Source organism: Engraulis encrasicolus, unplaced genomic scaffold, assembly GCF_034702125.1.
Source record: "Engraulis encrasicolus isolate BLACKSEA-1 unplaced genomic scaffold, IST_EnEncr_1.0 scaffold_28_np1212, whole genome shotgun sequence".
NCBI lineage: Eukaryota > Metazoa > Chordata > Actinopteri > Clupeiformes > Engraulidae > Engraulis > Engraulis encrasicolus.
Genome location: NW_026945577.1, coordinates 1,301,118 through 1,328,042, shown reverse-complemented (window position 1 = coordinate 1,328,042; position 26,925 = coordinate 1,301,118). Strand labels below are relative to the sequence as shown.

General features: G+C 43.0%; 2 protein-coding genes across 6 annotated transcripts in view; both read left to right on the top strand.

Moving 5' to 3' along the window:
* The window catches only part of LOC134443178 (zinc finger protein 135-like), a 37,277-nt gene that overhangs the window by 7,487 nt on the left and 2,865 nt on the right, over positions 1–26,925 (top strand). The window contains exons 8-9 of one of the 5 annotated variants that reach the window (XM_063193065.1): positions 7,782–7,965; positions 18,854–21,319. In XM_063193065.1, the coding sequence (XP_063049135.1) occupies positions 7,782–7,965; positions 18,854–20,508 (1,839 nt within the window). In that variant the 3' untranslated portion in view covers positions 20,509–21,319. Of the gene's footprint in view, positions 1–7,781; positions 7,966–10,161; positions 11,669–13,382; positions 16,325–18,853; positions 21,320–26,925 lie in introns of those variants that run through there. The other 4 variants (XM_063193069.1, XM_063193068.1, XM_063193066.1 and 1 more) reach the window with 4 other exon arrangements.
* On the top strand, positions 21,367–23,681 carry LOC134443179 (zinc finger protein 726-like). The gene has a single exon (XM_063193070.1). The coding sequence runs from the start codon at positions 21,473–21,475 to the stop codon at positions 22,883–22,885; it is 1,413 nt and encodes a 470-aa protein (XP_063049140.1). The 5' UTR covers positions 21,367–21,472; the 3' UTR covers positions 22,886–23,681.

The following is a 26,925-nucleotide window of genomic DNA, read 5'->3' as shown; positions in this document are numbered from 1 at the left end:
TGCATTATGAGCGCATTTATAACAACTCATAATATGCATCCTAATTAATCATAATGCATTGTGACGGTTATAATGTATTATAAGCCCCGTCACTGCCTGTAGTTTATAACCATTCACAAGCACTCAAAACACCCTAAGATGTATAATGCATTATATTGCTAGATTTATAGTTATTCATGACTGTTGATATACTCCATCATGAAGCGTTATGAGTCTAAGCATAATGCACTATGATTATGATGCACATTATAATTTGTTATAAATGTGCTTATAATGCGCTATATATATGGGCTTCGTAGATAGTGTTACCCCAAATTTTATTTTATTATTCAGAAGGGACGGTGAGAGCGACAGGACATGAGTCGGGAGAGTGAGATGGGGGACAATCGGGAAATTGTCTCAGGACGGAATCGAATCTGGATTCCCAGGCGTAATTTTTTCTAAACTCGAATGCTCCTTGTGTCGTGATTTTGGTAGCTGAGGTGATGAACAGAATTGACAAAGATATGATTAAAAAAAAGTCACGATTTGGGTTGTTGTTATTCCAGTGAAGTATCAAATCATGCCCTTCTTGATCACGTCTTGTCAAGTAATGAAAACACAAGCTGTCTCGCCAATGCTTTACTAGTCATACAGACTCTACTTTATAAGGACATACAGAAGGACTTGGGAACTTTGCTGCCATCAATGCTGCCATTTCAAAAGCTGAAGTAAAAATGGAAAAGATTGAAGAGTGAAGGTAGAGATGGCGTCCGCGCCTTTTTCTTTCTTTCGGAGAGTTTCGCTCGGTGCGTTATTCCAAAACAGTGATTCAGGAAGGAGGAAAGAAAGGAGCTAAATGCTGGTCAGTGAACCTGTATTGAAAAGCCGAAAAGAAATGTATAAAAAATAAATAATAAATACATTTTTAATACAGTTTCACTGACCAGCATTTAACTTTTGTCCTTAAAGATTGTAGAGAGAAATATCAGAACAGATATGACTGCAGCAGTAGCAATCAGCGTTGGGTGAGCGAGTCTCCTTTTGTTGCTCAAAAAGTCAGGAGAGACTAGCAGCTACCCATCAGAAGACATGGCTGTAAAAAATAGCATTTGATACAGGTGTTTTTCGGAGCGTCGAACAGCGCATATGTACAAAAAAAGATGTTATATCTTCGGTTTGAGGGAAAAATAGTTAGTTAGTGCTAGCTTTTGAACCGTGGGGCGTACAAGGACGTGATTTTCACCTACGACAAGCTGAGAATTTCACCTTATAAACAAGCTATGTTATGTGTCTGACAAAAAGGGTCTATAATGCTGGCACATCTGAGCATTTTGACAACTACTGATAATCAACAAATTTCACACTGGACCGTTAATTTGCTTCATTAGTTGAGTTAAGAAGTTAAGAAGAAACTAGTATTTTAGTTAAAAAGAAACTAGTATTTTACTCATGATTCATACATTTGGATCAGAACTTCCAATTGTTATAGAGAGACTCAAACCTACTGTCACATAATGACAAAATACATATTCAGTGTTTCCCACAGAATAAATATCATTGTGTGGCGCTGTCATGGGCTGTGATGCCCAACAGAAAACACACACACACACACACACACACACACACACACACACACACACACACACACTGACATGTGTTGCCATCATCCTACATTTGTCTTGTTTGTTCTGTCACTTGTGTTCCTAAATTGTCAATGTGGAGCAACGAACATTTGAGGAGCCATTTTGTTCATTCTTGTCAGAAGGCCGTGGGTTCTTTCCCTTATCCTGTCTACCATCCTCTCTTGTGCTTGTGGCCTCCTGATGACGCTGCAAGACGTCACTGACAACGGAAGTTTAATCCAACATCTCGCAAAAGTGCAATCATAAGTCATTTTCTCATTGGTAATCGGGATGTTGAATGGGGAAAAGTGCCCCAAAACATTGTTGTGGCTAAGGTTAACGGCTGGAAAACTTTGTTTTCTTCACGGAGGCAGGGTGTTAGCCAAGTATGAGGCCACAAGCACATGTCGAGGGCAGGAGATACGATAATGTCACAGGTAGAGATGCACCGAAATTGCTTAAATCTATGGCTTACAAAAATACCTGTTTTGCGTTTTCGGCCGAATATTTTCTGTTGCCGAATATTCGATGCACCTCTAGTCACAGGAAATGATATCATACAGAAGGGCTCCTGCTTAACGTATCTGCTACATGACAAGGTTAGTAACTTTTCTTGAAATCTGCTTAATCTGACATACCGTATTCTGAACATGGTCAGGATTGTTTATAGTTGCACATCCAATGTTGGCAAAGCATTTAAAATTCCAAATTCCTGTCAAACATAAGTGAAGAAGTTAAAGGTGCACTGTGTGAGATTTTTAGTTGTTTATTTCCAGAATTCATACTACCCATTCACTAATGTTACCCTTTTCATGAATACTTACCACCACCATCAAATTCCAAGAAAAGGGGGATCTTCTCCATGCTCCGCCATTTTGAATTTCCAGAAATAGACATTTTTAATGCAGAAATGACTGCACTTGGGCCATACTAGAAAATATTACTTAATTACTTAGTAAACTTTCATGAAAATATCAAATTTGGCAGTAGGCAACCCAGTTTCAATGAGCTTTTTTGACCATTTCCCGCACAGTGCACCTTTAGTTAACTTTCACGGTCGTCCGTTAACAGGCCTGTAAAGTTTGGATAAGCTTATAACTTGTGCCCTGTCAAGCAGCACAACGTTGCTCCATTTGACAGTTCAGATGTCTCAATGTGTGTTTCAAAATGTAACAGATTTAAAGAGTTCAAATAAGAGTTCGAACTCTTGTGAACAATGTGATAGGTTTTAGAAGATCTGTGAAATTGCCTTATTAACCCTTTGAGGAGTTCCTTTAGAATTTTGTTCAAGCATTCTATAGCTCCAATAGAACTCCGTGTTAAAAAGTCCTATATGACATCATAGTAGGATCTTTGCCAAGAATCTTATCACATACAGTATATGCGATGGTTCTCCTCGAAGGGTCAATCTTTTGTCTTTTTGTCGTATTTGTGCTATACAACTGAAGCTGTTATTTCCCTGTAGATGCCGTTATCAAATAAAGAACGGACCGCTCGACACAGAGCCAAAATCAAAGCAGACCCTGCAGCAAGGGCTCGTCATCTGGCCAAAAGGCGTGAAAGGTGGCTGTACAGACAGACACACACACACACACACACACACACACACACACACACACACACACACACACACACACACACACACACACACACACACACACACACACACACACACACACACACACTGAGCATGCATACTGTAGACACACATACACAAATAATCTTGGAACGATTGTTGTCATTCAGGGTAATTGTACGTCACGCTAATTTCTTGTATTTTCTCCTTCCATTTTATTTTTTTAGTTATCAAAAGAATAAACGAGAGGGGAAGATAAATACTACTCCAATTGGTCAACTTCCAGAATCAAAGCAGAAGATGCTGAGAGCAAGATGGAGAAAGCATCAGCAAGACTACAGAGATAAGCGAAGAGCGGCCTCCAGTGTTGTGAATGTGAACTTCACTCCACCTGCTGTGGCAGGGATGGGCAACTTTCATAATGAGGAGGGCCACAACTTTTCATCGGCACCATCAGATACTGTTGATTGATGGAGACCGGGACTGCAAACTTAGTGATACTGTCCCATTTTTGGAAATAAGATCATATTACAACTCCCCTTGAGTTATTTTTTTTTGTTTTACCTTTCTCCTGTACTTCCTGCCATTCTCTGAGTACGGCAGTGCGAATTTTACCTCCAAGCTAGTGGTTAACATTGACTCCTATGAGACCAGTTAGCCACCAGCTGGTCTCATAGGACTCAATGTTAACTGCTGGCATGGAGGTAAAATTTGCACTGCCATACTCGGAGAACAATTGACAGTACAGGAGAAAGGAGAAAAACTCAATTATTTAACTCAAGGGGAGGTGTAATATGAGCTTATTTCCAAAAATGGGACAGTATCCCTTTAATTGCCCAATGATGGGATTAATAAGGTTTTCTGAATCTGAATCTGAGGGCCATATGACCGCGGAAGTATCGCTATTGCACAATTTACAAGATGGCCTCTGAAAAACACCCATGGGACAATTTACTGCAATGTTTACATGTCTTATAGTGAACTAGATGTTGGAATGAATACGTTTCGACAACAAGTAAGGGCGGTGCGTGTGAACCCCCTCTGGTGACTAGAATAACCCATTGATGCCAAAGGCACCTGCAAAAAAGAGTGCTGAATGCCTTAGCCCTTTTTAAGAAAAGCTGCTCTCAGCCTATAAAAACCTAAATATCTCAGCTTCTGAAGCACATAAACATATGCACTAAAATGCCAAACGCTAAGACCCTTATCTTTCATTAGAATGTTTTCATTCATCTCAAACAAACAGAGCTTTTTAATAAAGTTGTCTCAAATCTCATGAGCCTGAATGTTGTGTAATGCAGCTCCAGGCGCCAGGGTCAATGTTGCGCAACGCAACATCAGGCATCAATGGGTTAATACGACCACAGATAAGACTGCCACTATTCTTTGAAAGGCATAGGAGTGTTCTCTATCAGTTGGCAGTATGAGTAAACAGACTGATGTCTGATGAAATCTGATAAAGTTTCTGAGCCAGAACTTTTGAATTCAAAACTCCAGAAGACTGGAAAAGTTTCCAAACATGCCCCACTTGAAAATTTAGAAAAAGCATATTTTTCATTGTTTGTGTTTTTTTGGGGGCTTTTTTTTTCAATTGAAAAAAATAATAATAAAAAGCAAGTTCAATGGACCTTGTTGACTTAAGTTTCTTGAGCCAGTTAAGATTTTTGTGCCAGTTAAGCAACATTGTCTGATGAAAAGTGCTGGTTGCAACAGTTGACTAATGCATTGTGTCAGTTAGTGTCAACAGCATTTTTCACACACATGTTATAATTCATGGGAAAATTCATTCATGGGGACCATGATGTAATATGCAATGCAATGAGCTGACACTTGTTCTAACAGTTAATGCATCAATTGTCAAAGGTATTTATTAAGTTCATTATGTCTAACTGTTTAACTTAAACACTTTTTTCTTTTGCCTTAAGACATGTAAAAGTTAGAAAACCCAAAGTGTTTAAATTGTCAAAGGTTATTTAGAAAATGCCAAGAGTTTTCAGCAGTTCTCCTGCCATTCATTGCAAAACCCCATAACATGTTCATTTCTAAATGGTTTTCGTGTAAGCTAATTCGAAGAGACATATTGACATTCAGTAACTGATTTGATGTGTACACTTGCATAGATTATTTTTTTTCATCTCGTCTTGTCATTGTGCCTTTTGACATTTTTGGAGGCAATCTGCCTTTACTTAAAAAAAAACATATTGAAAACAAGCATGTATAATACTTGAAGATATTTTTGAATTCTACATATATTCTAAATAAAGTCTTATTTGTCACTGACCCATATCGGCCATAGGGCTAGAGATGGTGGCGGGACATGGGTGGAAGAGAGATGTGGGCAATTGACTTCACAACAGAGTCAAACCCAGGTCCTCGGTATAATAAAACGGTGCCCTAGCCCAGTGGTTCTTAACCTGGGGTGCGGGCACCCCCTGAGGGTGCGCCAGAGATTTCAGGGGGTGCGCGGAATTTTGTTTCTGTTGAGGTTGTGACCAAAATTCTGCTCGCAAACATGATTAGGCTAAATCAAAGCCAAATTAAAACATGTTTTGGTCCCCATGAAAAGTCATTAAGTCATTACCTTCTCCGAGATCTGAGCTCTTCTAATGGGGGCAGACTTTGTTTACATTAAAAACTTTCTTAACATAGGCCTACTCCAAATATTATCCCAAAAGGTATTGCTGTTTTCTAGTTGTCTGTTGATGTTGCATAACCTTTTGGACGTTATTGGGAATAAATGTAAACAAACGCCTGCCCCCATTACAATGACCGGGATCTCGGGAAAAGGCTGAAGGGGGAAAAAAAATCTCAGGTACTGACAAGTCCAGGGTAATGTGAGCATTACAACGGCATGTCGAAATTGGCAGAAGTTATCCTTAAGCACCCCCTACCTGTGCCCAAGACAAGCCATGCACCCCCAACCCAAACTTCTACACGCGTGTACGGAAATGGTTTAAATGATGAATTACAATGAGACATTATTCAATACCTTAATGATTTTAAATAGGGATCAAAACATTTTGTGTTTGGTTTTGATTTGGCCTAATTATAATGTTCCCAAGCAGAATTTTTGATCACAAACTAAATTCCATGCACCCCCTGAAATCTCTGGTGCACCCCTGCCTATCCCGCCCCCCCACACTGCCCTAGCCAGGGCTGGACTGGGACCCCTAATTGGCCCAGGCTTTTTTGGCATAGACCAGCCCCTCAGTCCCACCCCCATGCTACACTTATGATGGGTTCAATCAACTTTATAGTAAGGATGCACCGATGGGCTGCCCCATCTAAATTGTGGGCTTGTCTCTAAGGGAAATTTTGAAAAGAACAATCAGAAAACCTAAATCATCGGCCCCTGAGGACTGTCGGCTCACCGGGAAAATGCCCCGTATGACAGATTACCAGTCCAGCAGTGGACCTAGCCCACAAATTCACAGTGTTCCCCCACCAATGACAAACTATGCTGTACATCAGGGGTGCCCAACCAGTCGATCGCGAGCTACCAGTCGATCTCGAGGGGAGTGGCAGTCGATCGCGAGACATGTAATGTGACGGGGAAAATATTGTCTTTCAAAAGTGGGCTATGTAGCAAGCTGCTGGTACTGTATTGGTTAGATAATTAGTCCCACTGTAACACAGAATGAGGGGAAAGCATTAGGAAGTGACCGTCAGGGTATTGCAGTTAATTCATGTGTGCACACATGTAACATCGGGTCAGTAACATGTGCGCAACGATGCGTTATGACGCGGAGATGTGCGAGAATCTTCATCCAAATCGCTAGTCGCATGCATCATCGCTAACTGCGTTTACATCGCGTGCCGCGTGTAAGGGAAATGTTAGTTGCTGACATGTATGGAATTCACTTCAATTTGTGCTGTTTCTTGCTCCAGTTGTGGACAAAACGATTGGCCAAACTCACAATAGAAAGCCTTTGCTGTGCTACTGTCCCAGAGAGCTGAAAAAAAAAACCTTCATAGAAGAAGTCATTCTTAACAGGGGTGTTAACCAATCCAATGAGTTCTCGTTCTCTCTCTCTCTCTCTCTCTCTCTCTCTCTCTCTCTCTCTCTCTCTCTCTCTCTCTCTCTCTCTCTCTCTCAATAAAGTGAACTTAACTAGCCTACTATTTACCCATAACAAATGGTGAATTTCTGAGCCCTTTTTAATTTGTACCACTGAAGGCATGATGCTTCATCATATTTTAGAAATAAGGCCTTTGTGCCTACATATGCATTTTGTATACCAAATGTTTATCATTTTGAAATTGTTTCAGTTGTTTATGACTTGTGTATGACTGAAATTATCTCTGCATACTATCAGTGCTGCAATTGCTTTGTAAACATAGGCTATTCAACACACTTTAAAAATACACTGAAAAGATACGGCCATAGTAGCCTACTAAAAACATTTTGTTCATAATAATGGTGATTAATAAATGGTGATCTTAAATTTTCACACAGACATCCTTAAATTTGACTTGGTAGATCACGGCAGACCATCAACTTCAAAAGTAGATCTCGGTTAAAAAAAGGTTGGGCACCCCTGCTGTACATCTTTCTAAACTAGTAGTCTTTCTGTGTTCTTGTCATTGTTGATGTGTTTTAGGTAGAAGATGAGATGTCAGACATGGCTCCAGTGGACAGCTCTGAGATGAGCCAATCAGAGTCTCCAGATCCAGCCAGGTCTTTGAGATCATCAATGCAGTTGGTGAAACGCAGCACAAGCGCAACACAAGATCAACAAGCAACAACCAGCAAAGACCACCAAGATGGAAAACGACCCAATGCTGGTAAGAGAACAGACACACACACACACACACACACACACACACACACACACACACACACACACACACACACACACACACACACACACACACACACACACTGAAATGTTAGTAGAGTCGTGCAGAGAAACTTAATTGAAATTATGGTCGCCAGCATCATACACAAACACACATTATACATGGCACAACAAGATTGGCCCATTGATCCTGACCCATTAGAGCTGAATGAAGAGATTCTAATGCAAGAGTAGAGTCTTAGCTTTTGAATACTACTCATAACATGTTTATGATGTGCTTTGAAGGTATTCTGAGATACTTAGGTTTTTATAGATTGAAGACACCTTTTTTTTAAAAAGACTTAGACATTTAGCAGGCGTTTTTTGCAGTTAGCTTAGGCTAAAATGGGTTAAATGTATACTTAGCATATGCATGCACCAGGCTTGTACGAAATTCCGAATGGAAAGAATTTCAATTTAAAGTAATGCCTTAATACACCAACACTAGGTGGTGGTGTTCTATGTACTTTCAATGGGTGGTGTAGATTAAATTCAAAGAAATTCAAAGAAATTCAAGGTAATGGCACCACCTAGTGTATTATGGCATTATTTTGAATTGGAATTCTTTCCATTCGGAATTTCGTACAAGCCTGGCATGCACACATTTAGACATTAGGCAGGATCAAACACCTGTCACCCATCTGCATGAGAGAGAGAGAGAGAGAGAGAGAATGGAGAAAATTACAAAGGAGAGCAAACGCACACAAACACAGAAAAAAAAAAGTTTGGGCTCAGATGCATTGATAAGCTGTAGCAAAGACTGGCCTGAAAGTTGTCAACATTACCATTCTCAAAACTGCCATCAAACTGTTACCATTCTCAAAACTGCCATCATCACTGTAAACAAAACTGCTACAATGTCTGAAAGCTCACCTTACCACCAACGTTTTCGTCAATTTTGTGGTGATTTCTTTCTAGTATGAATGAGTGTGTGTGATGGACTTGAGCACCATGATACTCTGAGACGATCCAAGTCAATTTGGTGCCCTAAGCCAGTGGTTTTCAAAGTTTTGGGCCGGGGACCCCTGGGGGGCCGCGAGGGGGTGCTAGGGGGGCCGCGGCAGGTTGGCAAGAAAGGTATAGCACAAGAAAGTGAATAATTTAATAAAGGGAGTAACTAACGTATGCAAAAATCATCCAAAAATAAGCTAAACAATATTTTCAACAGCACTATAATAATGTATTGCATCTCCGAACATTACTACTAAAATTGTGTGGCATGAGACCATACAGTACCATGCCATATAAAATATTCCTTTGTCATTCAGTCTTGCGGTAAGATCCTCTAGGTCTCACTTTTCAAACAAAATTGTGTGTGTGTGCGTGTGGCTATAACCTGTTACACATTGTGGCTCCTCCAAGTTTTATATCATACCATTCCGTTTTCTGGAGTTGTTATCCTCCTTACAATCCAAAATTACAAGGGCAGTGCCATTACTATTTTGCTATCCATTGCCAGAGCTAAATAATTTAGAACGGCTGTGGACCATTGATATAAAGACTACTAGATACCGCATTGAGTAGGAGTGTGTATCGCCAACCACCGCCTTATACGATAAGCATCCCAATACAGGGGTCAGGATACGATACATCGCGATATATTCATATATATACCTTAAATTTTTTTATTTTTTTTAAATGGACATGAAGGACCAAATGTTACTTTTTTTCTGTAGAGTAACAGTTACACTGTAGTGAATATAAAAGACTGCCTTCACAAAACGGTAGGTCTGGCAGTTGCTGTGTAGCATTCAAAATTCAATTTATGCTATTAAATGAAGTATCGATATCGATACTGACACCTACGATGCGCGTATCGTGAAGAGGCCTGTGACGATATATCCCGATATTTTGAACACACCTGTAGCGTTGACCACTCCTTTATATTGGAACGAATGAATCTTGTGTTGGAACAAATCTGAAAGTCAGATTGCCTATCAACGGCTGTGGGCAGCCTAACCAGAACTAGCAAACCAGAGATTCTGTGAGCGAACGGAAAACGTTCAAATGAGCAGGGTTAATGGGTGGGGTAATAAAGTGTTATGTGATGTTTTGGAGTTGTTTTGGGTAGGCTGGACAAAGATTTTACAAATCTTTGACAGATTTTTTTGTTTTTTGTTTTGTTTTTTGGTGGGTGTTACAGGAATAGGATTGCGACTGCCATTGTCTGCAATCCCCAAATTTGAAGCCATCCCAGAGACAGAGGTGGATAATGGGAGGCCATATAAGTGTCCTGTCTGTGGAGAGGATTTCTCCACAAAGTCGGCAATGAAAAAGCACCAGCAGGACATTCACCCAGCAGACAATCCCAGTGTGGAACCACGGCAGGACGGAAACACAGGAGGAAATCTCTACGTGTGTCAACATTGTGGCAAGCGTTTTTCCCAGGAAGGATTTCTCTCACGACACCAGCTCATTCACACCGCAGCCAATGCCAATCGGCACCAGCCCATTCACACAGGAGCCAACGCCAATCGACACCAGCTCATTCACACAGGAGCCAACGCCAATCGACACCAGCTTGTTCACACCGCACCCAATGCCAATCGCAGTGAACCGTGTGGCAAGTCTTTCCCGCATAATCCCACTAATCTCGCCGCACACATGCGCCTTCACACAGGAGCCAAGCCGTATCACTCTGGACAGAGTAGTAGCAGGAGTTTTTCGCAAACGAGACTTCTCAGACAACACATGCACGCTGACACTGACGCTCGCGCTGGAGAGAAAGCCTTCCAGTGTGGGGAGTGTGGGAAATGCTTCTTGCACGCGCGCACGCTGGCCACTCACAAACTCATTCACACTGGAAAGAAACCATACCAGTGTCAACTGTGCGGCAAGCGTTTCCTGCTGTCGCATCATCTGGCCACACATACGCGCGTCCACACAGGGGAAAAGCCATACCAGTGCGCACAGTGCGGAAGACGCTTTTCTCATTCAGGAAATCTCAAAGTGCACCAGCGCAAAGAACACCCTAATGCACAATAAGATTACATTACATTACATTACATTACATAGCATTTAGCCGATGCCTTTGACCAAAGGGACTTACCAGGAGAAAATGTAAGCAATAACAGGGTAAGGTGCAGTGTACAGTTGCAACACTGACAGCTTTATTCAACACAAAGCAAAGAAGAAGACGTTGCAAAGAATAAGATGCATTCAAAATGGGCAAAAGTAAACAAAGGCATAAAGGCACAGTGTGCAGTTGCAACACTGACAACATTGTCCAACACATGGTAAAAGCTGTAGCATAAAAAAATAAGGCTAACATGGCATTTTAGACAGTAAACAAAGACATAAAGGCACAGTGTACAGTTGCAATACTGACTGCAATGTTCAACACTTGGTTACAGATGTAGAAAAATAATAAAATATGGCAAAAAAGGATGTTAAAAGCAATTAGATAGAGAAAGAGGCCCACAATCAGACTAACAATTTGATAGGACCAGCATCGAGAACACCACAATGCACAATAGAGAGAGGAAGAAGAGGCCCACAATCAGACTAACGATTTGACGTAGAATTAGAGTGCAGACCTCCGACAATGAAGCCGTTTGATAAAACATTTGACTCTTTTATTTTAAGTCTCTCTGCCTTCTTTTTGTGGAGTTAGAAACTGGAATGTCAAAATTCGCCCTTTCCAATTCAATTCAATTCAATTTGCGGTCACTAGGGGTGTCTAGATTTCTAGGCTAGCAATGGTGAAGAATCTTTAAAAAGGTCCTGGTTCCGGTCTGTGATCCGAATCGCCATCAGAATCATTTGTTCCTTGGGTCAGTTCCAACAACTCCACCAAGTTTCATCCAAATCCGTTCAAAACTTTTTGAGTTATCCTGCTGACAGACAGACAGACCAATCAACACGACCGAAAGGCTGGCGGAGGTAACCAGCGTTGAGAACACCACAATGCACAATAGAGAGAGAACGAGGCCCACAATCAGACTAACGATTTCACATAGGACTCTGATGAAGATGCATGTCGAAACTTTAGTCTGATTGCACTGATAAAATAGACATCCGTGTGGCACCAGATTCTTTTTCCTTTCTATTTATGATTTAGTCCTGCTTTGGTTGCACTGGAATGTTACTTAAGAAATGCGGAATACGTATTTCCTTTGTTTCACAAGGCCCACAATCACTTCTGAAATTTTTACATTTGTAAGAGGTTATGCACACTTGCCCAGATGCACACATACATACACACACACATTCAGAGACCATCACAGACAAACACAAGCACAGACCTTCAAACAACATTGGGTATATAGACCTCATATTTTGGTTGTATAAAGATTTTCTCTGGAAAACATCTCATTGTTTGTTTTCGTGGCCATCTTTCTTGTGAACACCAAACAAAAAGTGCACAATGACTTTATGAACATGTCATTATTAGCACATGGGAGAATGGGTCCCTTTTGAGAATTGAGGACCTTTACATGCTAAGATATGAATATGGAAGGAAAAAGCTGTAATGTTTGTATTGCTGAATAAATGAAGTATGCATCATATCAGGAGTTTTATTTTAATTAAAAGTGTGATTATACAACTGAAATGCTTCCATTTCCCTATGGTTTAACATGTTGGAATGAAGTTGCTGCTTCAAACACTTAACCAGAGATAAACTGATTTAATGATTTTCCAAATGGGTGCCCAAACCACTATATATCCGAGGCAGTATACGTTTCTGCCCAACAAATGTTGTCCGAGACCAATTTTCGACCAAGACCTAATGAATGACTATGACAATCAGGGAAGATCAGAGTCTCTCACCACCTCACCAGGAGAGATGTGTCCTGAAAATGTGTTATCCAGATCATTTTATGCAACATTTAGTTGTAAGCGGCTGTGCAGTGGTGTCAACAAAAACCGATTCGGCAATGCATCACAATGTGGGGTAGGGCAATTCAATAATCAATTCGGCAAATGGCATAATCGATGCGGCTTATTTTTATAAGTCTCAATTACTTCTGTGAGCATTTCCGGAGCAAATTAACTTTAAGTTACATCAAAGCACTTCAAAGCATTGAAGACTGCAGGACTGATACACACAACAGCCAATAAAAAGTAACCTACTGCTTGCCTCATGACTGAAAAATGTGCCATGCTTTCAGTAGAACTGTAATGCATTGCAATGCATCGTAGAATCGAATTGAATCGATTTGAATCGAATCGGTACCTCACAAATCGTAATCGAATCGCAAGGATAGTGCCAATGCACACCACCAGGGCTGTGACATCTCATTCCTCAACAGTGGAGAAGAGCGCTCAATATGTTAAATAGTTTGGTATTAGGGTAGTTGTAGGTGTGCAATTCAAAAAGTTTTATAATTTTTTTTTGTTTTTCTTTTTTGGTTGGTGTTGCAGGAAGAGGATCCGATCGGTCTTTGTCTACACTCCCCAAATTCACAGCCGTCCCAGAGACAGAGGTGGATAACTGGATGCCATATAGGTGCACTCTCTGTGGAGTTGGTTTCTCCAGGAAGACTGCTTTGAAAAGGCATCAGCAGGACTTTCACAAAGGAGACAAGCGCCATCTCGAGCAAGACCAGCACACACACACTGGAGAAGAATCGTACAACCGCGGACATTGTGGAGAACGTTCTTCATGGCCAGATAGTTTCACACAACACACGGACGTTGACTCCGTAGCCGAGCCCTACCAGCCTCTCCTGCATGCACACACGCGCACTACACGGACACTCGTTCACACAGCAGAGAGGCCCTATCACTGTACAATATGCGGCCAGGGTTTTTCCCAGTCATCAAACTTCAGAAGACACCAGCGCATCCACACAGGCGATAAAAGCTACCGTTGTGGACAGTGTGGGAGAGGTTTCTTTCGGGCCGCACATCTCAAAGACCACCTGCATATCCACACGGGAGAGAAGCCGTATCACTGCAACCAATGTGGCAAATGCTTTTCTCGCTCAGGAGCTGTCAGACGACACCAGCGTATCCACGAGAAAGACTAAGAGCTGTCAGACCACACCAGCATATTCACAAGAAAGACTAGCCGGGCAAATACACCGGCCGCGACGAGATTCAAGCGACAGAGAATCGCTTCTGTGCAGGAAGAGCGATACGAGCAATTGAACCGACTAGAGTATGTCGGTTAAAAGCAGAATGCAAGCATTCCAACACTCCCATTGGCAGTGGCGACTGTCGCCAAACCGTGCCATAGCTAATTTGCATAATATTCCCAGGAGTTCAACTACGTACAAACTGCTCTCGTCGCACAAATCGCTTTTGTCGAGCGACTCAATACAAAGTCAATTACTTCCGTCGCTCGCCTTGCTCAGGTCGCGGGCGGTGTATTCGTGCGGTAGGAGATGTCAAACGACACCAGCTTATTCACAAGAAGAAAGCTTCCTGAAACTATTGAGATTATAAACACCTAAGCCCCGTGCACATCGGTTCCTGCATTTTTACATTGGAACAATGTCAAATCTGACTTTCATTTGCCGCCACATTCTGGCAGTGCTCTTCATACAGCAAACAACAAGCGTAGCAGCAGCTGGAATCAGCAAGGGATGAGGGACGAGTGACTCAGGCAAAAATAGCTCAATTCTAATCAACAGCCAATGTCGGCGGACATTGGTGACGGTGCGTGAAATGGAATGTTGGGATGTTGGTCTTTACCGAGACAAACGTAAACACAACTATGAAATATCACAGCATACACTACGTAACACCCTATGCTGCAATTGGCTGTTGTTTTGTAAACATCTGAATGATGTCATGTTGATGTTTATAACCCTATCTTTTATGAGTCTTTGGTTTTATCCACACTTGTCTAGTTATCTGTGTTGCCTATAGGCCTATGTATCCAATGTCCTACTGTACTATCAATATCCCCTCAGGGACTGTAACGTTGAAATTGTGTTGAGTTAATTGCCATCATTCTTGTTAACTTCAGTAAACAAACCAAGAATAAAAGGTCTACAATTATGCATGTCACTAATCTCTAAATAAAGCGTATATGAGATTGGACCCCTTCGAGAATCAAAAAGCTGGATGTGTCTACAGTTGTAGCATATAGGACAACTTTTGACAGCATATTTATGTAAATTTACAGGTGTGTGTGCACAAAGTCCTTTTGAAAAACTGTAAAATCTTATACGATTTTTGGTTGCACAGTGGTGTAGAGACAGCAGAATGGATAATGAACAGTGAGCTGTTTGATTTGGTCGTCGTAGCATTGGCCAAGGCAGTGAAGAGCAAGTTTGAACCCAAAATGCCAAAACTGCTTTAGATTGCTGCCTTAAGTTCTGAGAAGAGCACAGCACTCATTGGGTTAAATGGTGTATTGTGGAGTAATATATTATAGGCTTTCTGAACCATAGTGTACACACCTTTACGTTTTGTTGTTGTTGTTTTTGTTTTGCGTGGCTGTTGCAGGAAGAGGATCACACACAGGCAAACTCTCTTTTTGTGCCTTCTGTGGACGGGGCCTGTTCAAAACGGCAGCTTTGAAAAAGCACCAGCAGGACTTCCATGAAGCAGACGACGACGTGCCCCATCCCGAACGAGACAACCAACACGAGCACACGGGGGAAAAGCTCCACCAATGCGATCAGTGTAGCAAACAGTTTTCCCTGGCAGACCGTCTCTCGCAGCACAAGCTGATTCACATCCCGGACAAGCCTCACCGCTGCACGGAATGCAGCAAAAGCTTTTCCCACTTCGGAAAACTGAGGGTTCACCTGCGCAGTCACACGGGGGAAAAACCCTATCAGTGCGGCCACTGTGGCAAGCGGTTCTTGCATTCCCAGTCACTGAACAGACACCTGCTCACTCACACTGGAGAGAAGCCAGACACCTGCTCACTCACACAGGAGAGAAGCCCTTCCGTTGTGCACAGTCCAGAGAATGTTTTCGTCACTCAAAATACTCCAGATTAAATGCAACATAGAGAAGGAGGTGCCCACTCTCCCGTAAAAAAAACACCAGGCAGGACCGCTGACAAGTTAAGCCGGGACTGGGACTAAGTCATCTGAAAGCCCCCCGTTATGTGTAATCAGGACCCAGCAACGACATACCCATTTGTCTAGACCCCCTGTCGGTTGTCATGCATTCAGAGAATATCACAGACACACACAGGCACAGCACCATAAACAGCAATGCCTGCAGAGCACACCTCGTACTCTGGTTTGTCTTGGAAATATCGAACTACTTGTATTGATTGCCATGATTCCTGTGAACGTCAAACAAAGATTGAAATTATGATTACAATAAGTTAACTATTTTGTTGCTTTCAGTTGGTTGGGTCGGTAGCTGTTAGGACACTATACACATGGTATTTAAAATGGGGGGCGGGGCCGTGACAGGGTGCTAGGGGGAAGCAAGAGGTTTGCAAGTTGGAGGGGAAAGTATAGTAGGAAATTACATTTGAGTAAAATAAATAACTTGAGCAAAACACAATAAACCACAAATAAGCTAAACTAGAAATGCACTCAGAGAGTGCAGACTGCCGCCAAGGAAGCTGTTTGAGAGAACACTTGACTATGTTACACCCTGTTTTTATTTTAAGTCTTTCTGCCTTCTTTTTGTTGAGTTAGAAACTGGAATGCCAAAATTCGCCCTGTCCCACAATTCCATCTGCTGTTACTAGGGGCGTTTAGATATCTAGGCTAGCAATGCTGAAGATTCGGTGACCCGGATCATCACCAAAATGTAATCGCTTGCACTATTTCTTTGGTCATTTCCAACAACTCCACCAAGTTTCATCCAAATCCATTCATAGGTTTTTGAGTTATCCTGCTGGCAAAACAAAACAAATGCGACAGAATACATCATTTATGGCATCTCTGCTGGAGACTCTACTTTGACTCTGTAGTAGGCCTATATTCATTATGATTCCTGTTCTTTGATGTCTTTGGGATGTGACGACTACTAATATCTGGTAATCGTCACTTACGTAAATTTACATCCTTGGTAGGCACCTCAGAAGCTCCTGGAGGGCTACCTGGCGCCCGCGGGCTCCACGTTGGTGACACCTGATCTGGTGTATTTACAAGCAAGGGGTGAGTTTCTCAAAAGAGAAGTTGTTGGCCTGTAAGCAACTTCGGTAGTTGCCAATGGGAAAATGCATTGAAAACAGCGAAGTAGCTAATGTAGTTAGCAACTTTGGTTTTGAGAAATTCACCCCAGGACAATGGCCCAAAATTGTGCTCAGACTAAAACCCCCCATAACCTATTACATAGAGCACTAGTAAACATGCAAAGTCATGGTGCACACACGTGATAGACAGAGTCGGCTTGTTGTTCAAAGACGAGAGATGAGATGTTGGTTTAAAAGTTAGGACCCAAACATTAAGTTGGACAATTTGGCTTGGCCTCAAAAACCTGAATCAGTACCTTCCTACTATGGAGTTACTGCACAAAATTTAGTGCAAATCCGTCCACCCTTTGGGTAGGGAACCTTTTTTATTCGAGGGGTCACTTCAAATTCCTCCAAGGGCCGTATTATGAACACAAACCAGGATTTCCCCTTGCACTTTAGGCTTTTATTGAAGGCATCGACCTTTTAAAACAGACCCCAGCTTCTCTTGGTCCCCTTAATATAACAATTGTATTGCAAATGTAATTTCTAAGATTCCTTTACAAAATATGTTATTTTATGTGAAGCTGCATAATAATAAAATTTAAAAAAATCGGTGGACTGATAATATGGCCTCAAACGGTCCTCGAGACAGGTTCCCCACCCCACACCTTTTAAGTGTCATGAAACTATCTTCAGCAGTGGAGCAATGGTCAGCGCAAAACCAAAATATCCCTGATACACAGTGTTTCGGAGATATAATTATTAGAGATGCACCGGATCCTGATTTTTAGGATCCTGCCGGATACCGGATCCACTGCTTAAGATCCTGCCGGATCCGGAACCAGATACCGGATCCTATGAAAGGGTTGAAACACATAGCCAACTCGCACACGTGGGCCCTTTTTATTACGTTGCCGCAAACTATTTTTAAGACTCATTGGCTTACTGCCACACATGGCTGCTTCCAAAGGGCTTTCACTCCATGCAGCGATTGGGGTTGTGAAAGACTGACTGAAAAGCCTAGGCTACGTAAGAAGTAGAGATGCCCCAGATCCTGATTTTTAGGTAACTGCCGGATACCGGATCCACTGCTTAAGATCCTGCCGGATCCGGATAGTCTGAAAAACCCTATTATCCTGCCGGATCCGGAACCGGATCTTGGATCCTGTACATCTCTAATAATTATGCATTTGTTATACTGCTCTATTGGGCTGTAACTATATTGGATCGAACTGAGAAATTGTGGTTCTCAGAGTCACAATACTTTATCGTGATGTAAGGACACAGTATGGTGATACTCCCTCTCATAGTTTTGTTATTCTTCAGTCCAGAAAACAACCCTACTAAGCAAAAAGGCAAGTAACTGAATTGTTCAGTGACTGTTAAAGTGACATGCAGTATATATTACATATGAAGTTAAATAAAATCATTGATCTGGAAAGAAAGTTGTAAGAAGCGCCAGCTAAGTGTAAACGCACGTTTTGTTATAAAGTTTGAGAGAAACAAACAATGACATTTGACACGCCCAAATTAACCAACTGCATCTTATTCTCCGCTCACCTGTCATTCGGTGGAATTTCGATTTTTGGAAAAAGATTTGACGCGCCACTTGATTAATTTGTTTTTCGCTCAGCTATCTTCTGGCAGAAACTTGCTGTTTTGCTCACATGTGCCACCTCCTGACACACCATGTTTAAGGATTATAATTATGCATTGGTACCGGGCATTTTAGACAAAAATGTACAAAGATTTATTCATTTTTTTATGTTTTTTTGGGTGGTGGGTGTTGCAGGAGGACAGTCACAAATGCCATTGTCTACACTCCCCAAATTCACAGCCGTCCCAGAGACAGACGTGGGTAACGGGAGAAGACACAAGTGTCCCATCTGTGGCAAGGGATTCTTCAGAAGGTCAACCATGAAAAGGCACCAGGAGGCCGTCCACAAAGAAGAAGATCCCTCATCTCATCATCCTGCAGATGAAGCTACAGACATCCCTACAGACCCAGCAAGTGCAGGCCAAGAGGAGTCTCTGTCTGCAATGTCATCACACACTGAAGGTCCGGATTCGGACGTGGATAACGGGAGAACACACAAGTGCCCCGTCTGTGGCAAGGCTTTCTCCAGAATGTGGAGCATGAAAAGGCACCAGGAGGGCGTTCACAAAGAGTTGTCTACACTCCCCATATTCACTGCCATCCCAGAGACAGAGGTGGATAACGGGAGAACATATACGTGCTCTGTCCTTGGACAGGGTTTCCCTATAAAGAAAGCTTTGAGAGAGCATGGACAGGGTTTCCCCATAAAGAAAGCTTTGAGAGAGCACGAGCAGGATAGTCGCCCAAGGGAAAAGATCAGCCTTGAACCACAGCCACACACAAGCGCAGAAAGTGGAGAAAAGCTGCACAGCTGTGAATGTTCTTCTCAGGCAGGTGGCCCCACACAACGCAAGGGCGTTTCTACAGGAGCCAAGCACAGTCGTAAACGTGAACATTCTTCTCAGGCAGGTGGCCCTTCACAACGCAAGGGCATTTCTACAGCAGCCAAGCACAGTCGTGAACGTGGTGGTGAATGTTCTTCCCAGGGAGGTGGCCCTTCACAATGCAAGGACATATCTACAGCAGCCAAGCAAAGTCATGATGGTGAATGTTCTTCTCAGGCAGGTGGCCCCACACAATGCAAGGACATATCTACAGCAGCCAAGCACAGTCGTAAGCGTGGTGATCAACGTTCTTCTCAGGCAGGTGGCCCCACACAATGCAAGGACAATCCTACAGCATCCAAGCATAGTCGTAAACGTGGTGGTGAACGTTCTTCCCAGGTAGGTGGCCCCACACAATGCAAGGGCGTCCCTACAGGAGCCAAGTCCTACCAATGTGAGCAATGCGGCAAGAGTTTCTCGAAAGCAAACAATCTCACCCAACACAAGTACATTCACAGAGTAGATAGGCCGTACCGCTGTCAGCTTTGCGGCAAAGGGTTTACCGTGTTGTCAATCCTCAAAACACACATGCACATTCACACCGGGGAGCGCCCGCACCAGTGTCAACATTGCGGCAAAGCTTTCTCGCAACTCTGTAACCTCACCGCACACGAGCGCATCCACACGGGAGAGAGGCCGTATCGCTGCTCCATCTGTGGCAAAGGCTTTTCCCAGTCTGGGCAGTTGAAGACGCACATGCACATCCACGCGGGGGAAAAGCCGTTCAGCTGCGGACAGTGTGGCAAGAGCTTCCTGAGGTCGTCCAATATCATCAAACACCAGCGGGTCCACACGGGAGAGAAGCCGTATCACTGCACCCTGTGCAGCAAATTCTTCAGTCAGCAAGAACATCTTAAAGCTCACATGTACACGCATACAGGGGAGAGGCCATACCCATGCAAGATCTGTGGCAAGGCCTTCGCCTCATATAGATCTGTCTCACGACACCAGCTCACTCACAAGTAGAGAGAGGCACTAAGATCTGTACTGTTTTTACCTCGGCCAAGGAGGTCATGTTTGCGGTCGCATTGGTTTGTCTGTTTGTTTGTTTGTTTGTTTGTTTGTCAGCAGGATAACAATAATATGAACGGATTTGGATGAAACTTTTTGGAGTTGTTGGAAATGACATAAGGAACAAGTGATACATTTTTTGGGTGATCCGGAACCAATATTTTCTTTACCATTGCTTGATAGGGCAGATTTTGACATTCCAGTTTCTAGACTTTTCAAGAAAGGAAAATAGGGTGTAACATAGTCAAATCTTCTATCAAACAGGTTCCTTGAAGGAGGTCTGCACTCTCTGAGTGCATTTCTGGTTTTGTTTATTTGTCCACAGTTTAGAGGGGACGGCTCATTGGTCCATCTTCAATATAGTCAAGCGTAGTGGTCGAGTTCTAAAATCAAAGCAGGGGGATGGACAGCGATGGATTCTGATTATTGGGGGTTTGGGTGTTTCTCTCTGAGTCTTTTCAATCACACTATTCTTTTTTCATTGTTTTTTCCCCTTCAGTTTGAATGCACTGTACCTGTTGCCGTTTCGACTGGGCCTCCTCTGTACAGTCTGATGTGTGATTTTGACTGTTGTGGACGAACTTATTTGTTTGCAAAGTATGTTCTTTTTGCACTGGCGTTTATAGCTGGGTGGGCAAAGTGTTGTTGCATGTTTGTTTGTTTGATCCTAAACCTTTTTTTTTTATATATTAAGACAAGATCTGTAATCGCACCATATGAGCTTTGTACTGAATTTGTTTAAATAAAAAGAAGTTATTTACAACAATTGACTGAGTCTAACTGAGTGTGAGTTCTCTGCATTTTCATTCTGGCAAGTTGGGTTGTTAACACCATCTGACACACCATATTTGAGGATAATAATCGTGCATTGGTTGTAGGCAATTTAGACAAGAAAGGTACAAAGATTTATTCATTGTTTATGTTTTTTTGGGTGGTGGGTGTTGCAGGAGGACAGTCACAAATGCCATTGTCTACACTCCCCAAATTCACAGCCGTCCCAGAGACAGACGTGGGTAACGGGAGAAGACACAAGTGTCCCATCTGTGGCAAGGGATTCTTCAGAAGGTCAACCATGAAAAGGCACCAGGAGGCCGTCCATAAAGAAGAAGGTCCCCCATCTCATCATCCTGCAGATGAATCTACAGACACGTCGTCCACAGACCCAGCAAATGCAGGGCAAGAGGAGTCTCGGTCCGCAATGTCATCACGCACTGAAGGTCCGGATTCGGACGTGGATAACGGGAGAACACACAAGTGCCCCGTCTGTGGCAAGGCTTTCTCCAGAATGTGGAGCATGAGAAGGCACCAGGAGGGCGTTCACAAAGAGTTGTCTACACTCCCCACATTCACTGCCATCCCAGAGACAGAAGTGGATAACGGGAGAACATATATGTGCTCTGTCCTTGGACAGGGTTTCCCTATAAAGAAAGCTTTGAGAGAGCATGGACAGGGTTTCCCTACAAAGAGAACTTTGAGAGAGCAAGAACGAGGTTTCTCTATAAAAAAAACTTTGAGAGAGCACGAGCAAGATAGCCACCCAAATGAAAAGATCAGCCTTGAACCAGAGCCGCCCACAAGCGCGGAAAGTGGAGAAAAGCCGCACAGCTGTGAACGTTTTCCCCAGACAGGCGACCCCACACAACGCAAGAACGTTCCTACAGCAGTCAAGCACAGTCGTGAACGTGGTGGCAAACGCCCTTCTCAGGCAGGTGGGCGCACACAAGGCAAGAACATATCTACAGGAACCAAGCCATATCAATGTGACCAGTGCGGCAAGAGCTTCTCAAAAGCAAAGAATCTCACCCAACACAAGTACATTCACAGAGTAGATAGGCCGTACCGCTGTCAGGTTTGCGGCAAAGGGTTTACCGTGTTGTCAATCCTCAAAACACACATGCACATCCACACCGGGGAGCGCCCGCACCAATGTCAACACTGCGGCAAAGCTTTTTCGCAAGCCTACACGCTCACCACGCACGAGCGCATCCACACGGGAGAGAGGCCCTACCGCTGCTCCATCTGCGGCAAAGGCTTTTCCCAGTCGGGAAATTTCAAGACGCACATGCAAGTCCACGCGGGGGAAAAGCCGTTCAGCTGCGGACAGTGTGGCAAGAGCTTCCTGAAGTCGACTAATCTCATCAAACACCAGCGCATCCACACGGGAGAGAAGCCGTATCACTGCACCCTGTGCAGCAAACGCTTCACTCAGCAAGAACATCTTAAAGCGCACATGTACACGCACACAGGGGAGAGGCCATACCCATGCAAGCACTGTGGCAAGACCTTCTCCACATTAAGATCTGCCTCACGACACCAGCTCATTCACAAGTAGAGAGAGGTACTAAGATCTGCACTGTGTTGACTTCGACCAAGGAGGTTACGTTTTCGGTTGCATTGGTTTGTCTGTCTGTTTGTTTGTTTGTTTGTCTGTCAGCAGGATAACTCAAAAATGTATGAACGGATTTGGATGAAACTTTGTGAAGTTTTGGAAATGACAGATAGAAGTGATTAACTTTTGGTGGTGATCCGGAACTAGTATTTTCTTTACCATTGCGGGATAGGGCAGATTTTGACATTCCAGTTTCTAGTCTTTTTAAGAAAGACTAGAAAAATTGGGTATAACATAGTGAAATGTTCTATCAAACAGCTTCCTTGAAGGAGGTCTGCATTCTCTGAGTGCATTTCTAGTTTTGTTTATTTGTTTGTTCCAGGGGGCTGGCTCATTGGTCCATCTTCATATAGCAGACTCGGAGGTCTGAGGATGACCAGTAATGTTTTCACAGAGGGAATAACTTGACTTTCAACAGAGTTGCTGAGTCTGTCTTTCCAATCACACTATTTTTTTCAAAGTTTTTTTCTCCTTCAGTTTGAATGCATTGTACCTGTTGCAGTTTCGGCTGGGCTTGTTCTGTACAGTCTGATGTGTGATTTTGACTGTTGTTGATGAATTTATTGGGTTGTATATGTTCTTTTTGCACTGGCATTTGTAGCAAGACTGGGTGGGGTGAAGTGTTCTTGCATGTTTGTTTGTTTTATGCTAAATACATTTTTTAAAAATGTACTTAAAAGATCTATAAACCGAATCTTGTACCGAATTTTTTTAAATTAAAAATATATAATATCAAAAAAAGACTGTGAGTCTAACTGAGTTCTCTGCATTTTCATTCTGGCAAGTTGGGTTGTAAACAACACCTGACACACCACGTTTGAGGATTGTAATCATGCATTGATTCCAGGCATTTTAGAGAAAAAAAGTACAGAGATGTATTCATTTTTTATGTTTTTGGGTGGTGGGTGTTGCAGGAGGACAGTTACAAACGCTGTTGTCTACACAAGTACATTCACAGAGTAGATAGGCCGTACCGCTGTCAGCTTTGCGGCAAAGGGTTTACTGTGTTGTCAATCCTCAAAACACACATGCACATCCACACCGGGGAGCGCCCGCACCAATGTCAACATTGCGGCAAAGCTTTCTCGCAACTCTGTAACCTCACCACACACAAGCGCATCCACACGGGAGAGAGGCCGTATCGCTGCTCCATCTGTGGCAAAGGCTTTTCCCAGTCTGGGCAGTTGAAGACGCACATGCACGCCCACACGGGGGAAAAGCTGTTCAGCTGCACACATAGCGCGTTCAGGCCGACTGAGAACCGTGCTGGAGCCCGTTCCCGCACCTAATCGCGAACCGGCCGTCGTGTTCATGCCACAGATATTTGCGTTCGCGAACCGGAAAGTTGGTTCGCAATGCGAACCGCAAAATACTAGGTTTTTCTCCGCGAACCGTGACGACAGCATGCCCGTCAGCAGGTTCATCCGGGTAACGCAGTCACGTGCAGGAAAAGTTCAGAGCCCGGTATGAACACGGGCGGTTCGCAGATAAGCACTTTAGTGCTGAACGTAACTGGTGTGGGCACCGGCTCCAGCTCCGTTCTGGTCGGCCTGAAAGCCCTAACAGTGCGGGAAGAGCTTTGTGAAGTCGTCAGGCGTCGTCAGGAGTCCACACGGGAGAGAAGCCGCATCACTGCACCCTCTGCAGCAAACGCTTCGGTCAGACACAACAACTTATAGTGCACATGTACACGCATACAGGGGAGAGGCCATACCCATGCAAGATCTGTGGCAAGGCCTTCGCGTCATATAGCTCTGTCTCACGACACCAGCTCACTCACAAGTAGAGAGAGGCACGAAGCACTATAGAGAGGACAGCTTGTAGGGCTGGACTGGTAATCTGGCATACAGGGCATATTTCCAGTGGGCAGACATGGAGACAATGGGGGGGGGTTATTTTTTTTATTATTCGTTTATTTTAGGGTACTGGCCCACAGTGTAGAGGGGTCGACCATAGAGAGCCGTATTCTGGACCTTATTCTCGGTGGGCTGATATGGGGGGGTACTGTTTTTACTTTGGGGAAATTATGGTTATGGGTTATTATAGGTTATGTTTTCGGTCGCATCGATTGTCTCTTTTTTTGTTTGTTTGTTTGTTTGTCTGTCAGCAGGATAACTTAAAAATGAACAAACAAATTTGGCCGAAATTGTTGGAAATTACAAAAGGTGATTCAATTTTGGTGGTGATCCGGAACCAGTATTTTCTTTAACGATTCTTTACATTACATTACATTTCATTTAGCTGACGCTTTTAGTCAGAGCGACTTATATTTACTATTTTTCAGGGTATTGGTTACAGTCCCTGGAGCAATGTGGGGTTAGGTGCTTTGCTCAAGGGCACTTCAGCCATGGATGCAGGTGAAAGGAGAGGTCAGGTGGGATTCGAACCTACAACCCCCAGATTGAAATACCAGCTCCCTAACCGTTAGGCCACGGCTGCCCTACCATTGCCCTTTACCATTGCGGCATAGCGCAGATTTTGACATTCCAGTTTGTAACGCTGTTCTATCAAACAGCTTCCTTGGCGGAGGTCTGCACTCTCTGAGTACATTTCTAGTTTTGTTTATTTGATTGTTCCAGGGGGCTGGTCGACAGGTAAGGGGAGATGCCTCATTGCTCCATCTTCAATATAGTCAAGCAGACTGACTCTACTTTGAGGATAACCAGTAATGTTTTCACTGACGAAATAACTTCACTTCCAACAGAGTTGCTGAGTCTTTCTTTTCAATCACACTATTTTTTTTCATTGTTTTTTCATTGTTTTTTTCCCCTTCACTTTGAATGCACTGTACCTGTTGCAGTTTCGGCTGGGCTTGTTCTGTACAGTCTGATGTGTGATTTTGACTGTTGTCTGACTGTTCATTTGGTTGCATATTATGTTGTTTTTGTGTAAGACAAGATCTATAAAACACCATATGAACTTTGTACTGAATTTGTTTAAATAAAAAAAGTTATTTACAACAATAGACTGTGAGTCTACTGAGACTGAGAGTGTTTGTTCTCTGCATTTTCATTCTGTCAAGTTGGGTTGTAAAGACGGCATGTTTATTTTGTATTGTAATAATATATCTGTTAACACCAGTGATGGGGAAGTTACTTTTTAAAAGTAGTGTGCGCTCGTTACTCGTTACCTATTCAAAAAAGTAGTGCCTTACTTTACTTAGTTACCCCTTGTGGAAAGTAACTTTATGCGTTACTCGTTACTTTTGCGTTACATTCGTCAATCGAGTTTACTCAGTCCACTCAGTCAGGTCGTAATTTGACATAGTTATTACTATTATTATATTATTAGAATAGCATTGCTATTTATTTAGACCTGCAGACGGCACAACCAGTGTCGAGTAGCGTGAACTGCGATTCCAATTTGCACCGAGTAGAATGGGCACGAAACCTGTGTGTCTCAGGCGCCTATACCACTCAACATCCCCCGCTGTTGGCAGGAATATGCACACTTCTTTTGTCTTCATTTACTTTTCTACTTAGTATACAAGATCTTCTACAAACATCCCGACCCCTTTTACCCTGCAGGTGTTGACTATTGAGTCTGTACAGGCAAATTGCGACTCGCTTCCTCATCCCCCGTTGCAATGACCGTCGCCAGCATAGCGACAGTAGGCCTATACAAAGCAGCACGCAATATTTAGGCCTACCTCACGTCTTGATCGGAAAAACCTTCCCTTCCTCATTATATAAGTCTCCTGCAGAAACAAACACTTCTATTGTGTACTTACAAGTGAATGAATGAAGGGTTTTTCTGTTACAGTCCCCATGATCGACAAATAGGCTATCATAGTCTCCCTCAGGCACCATAACATGGGGAGTTCTACTGCGGCAGAAAATACACTCCTGTTTGCATATTACCTCATTTAGGGGCGAAATATATGATGAATACATATGTACAACCATGACAAGTTACCATTTGAATGCATTTGGTCGTTTATTCAGTAGAATTATCCACGTAATGTCACTGCAGAGTTGCTTCTG

Bases quoted from the DNA above. Each gene is read 5' to 3' on its own strand.
- LOC134443179 (XM_063193070.1), top strand. From the start codon at position 21,473: ATGTTTTTTTGGGTGGTGGGTGTTGCAGGAGGACAGTCACAAATGCCA.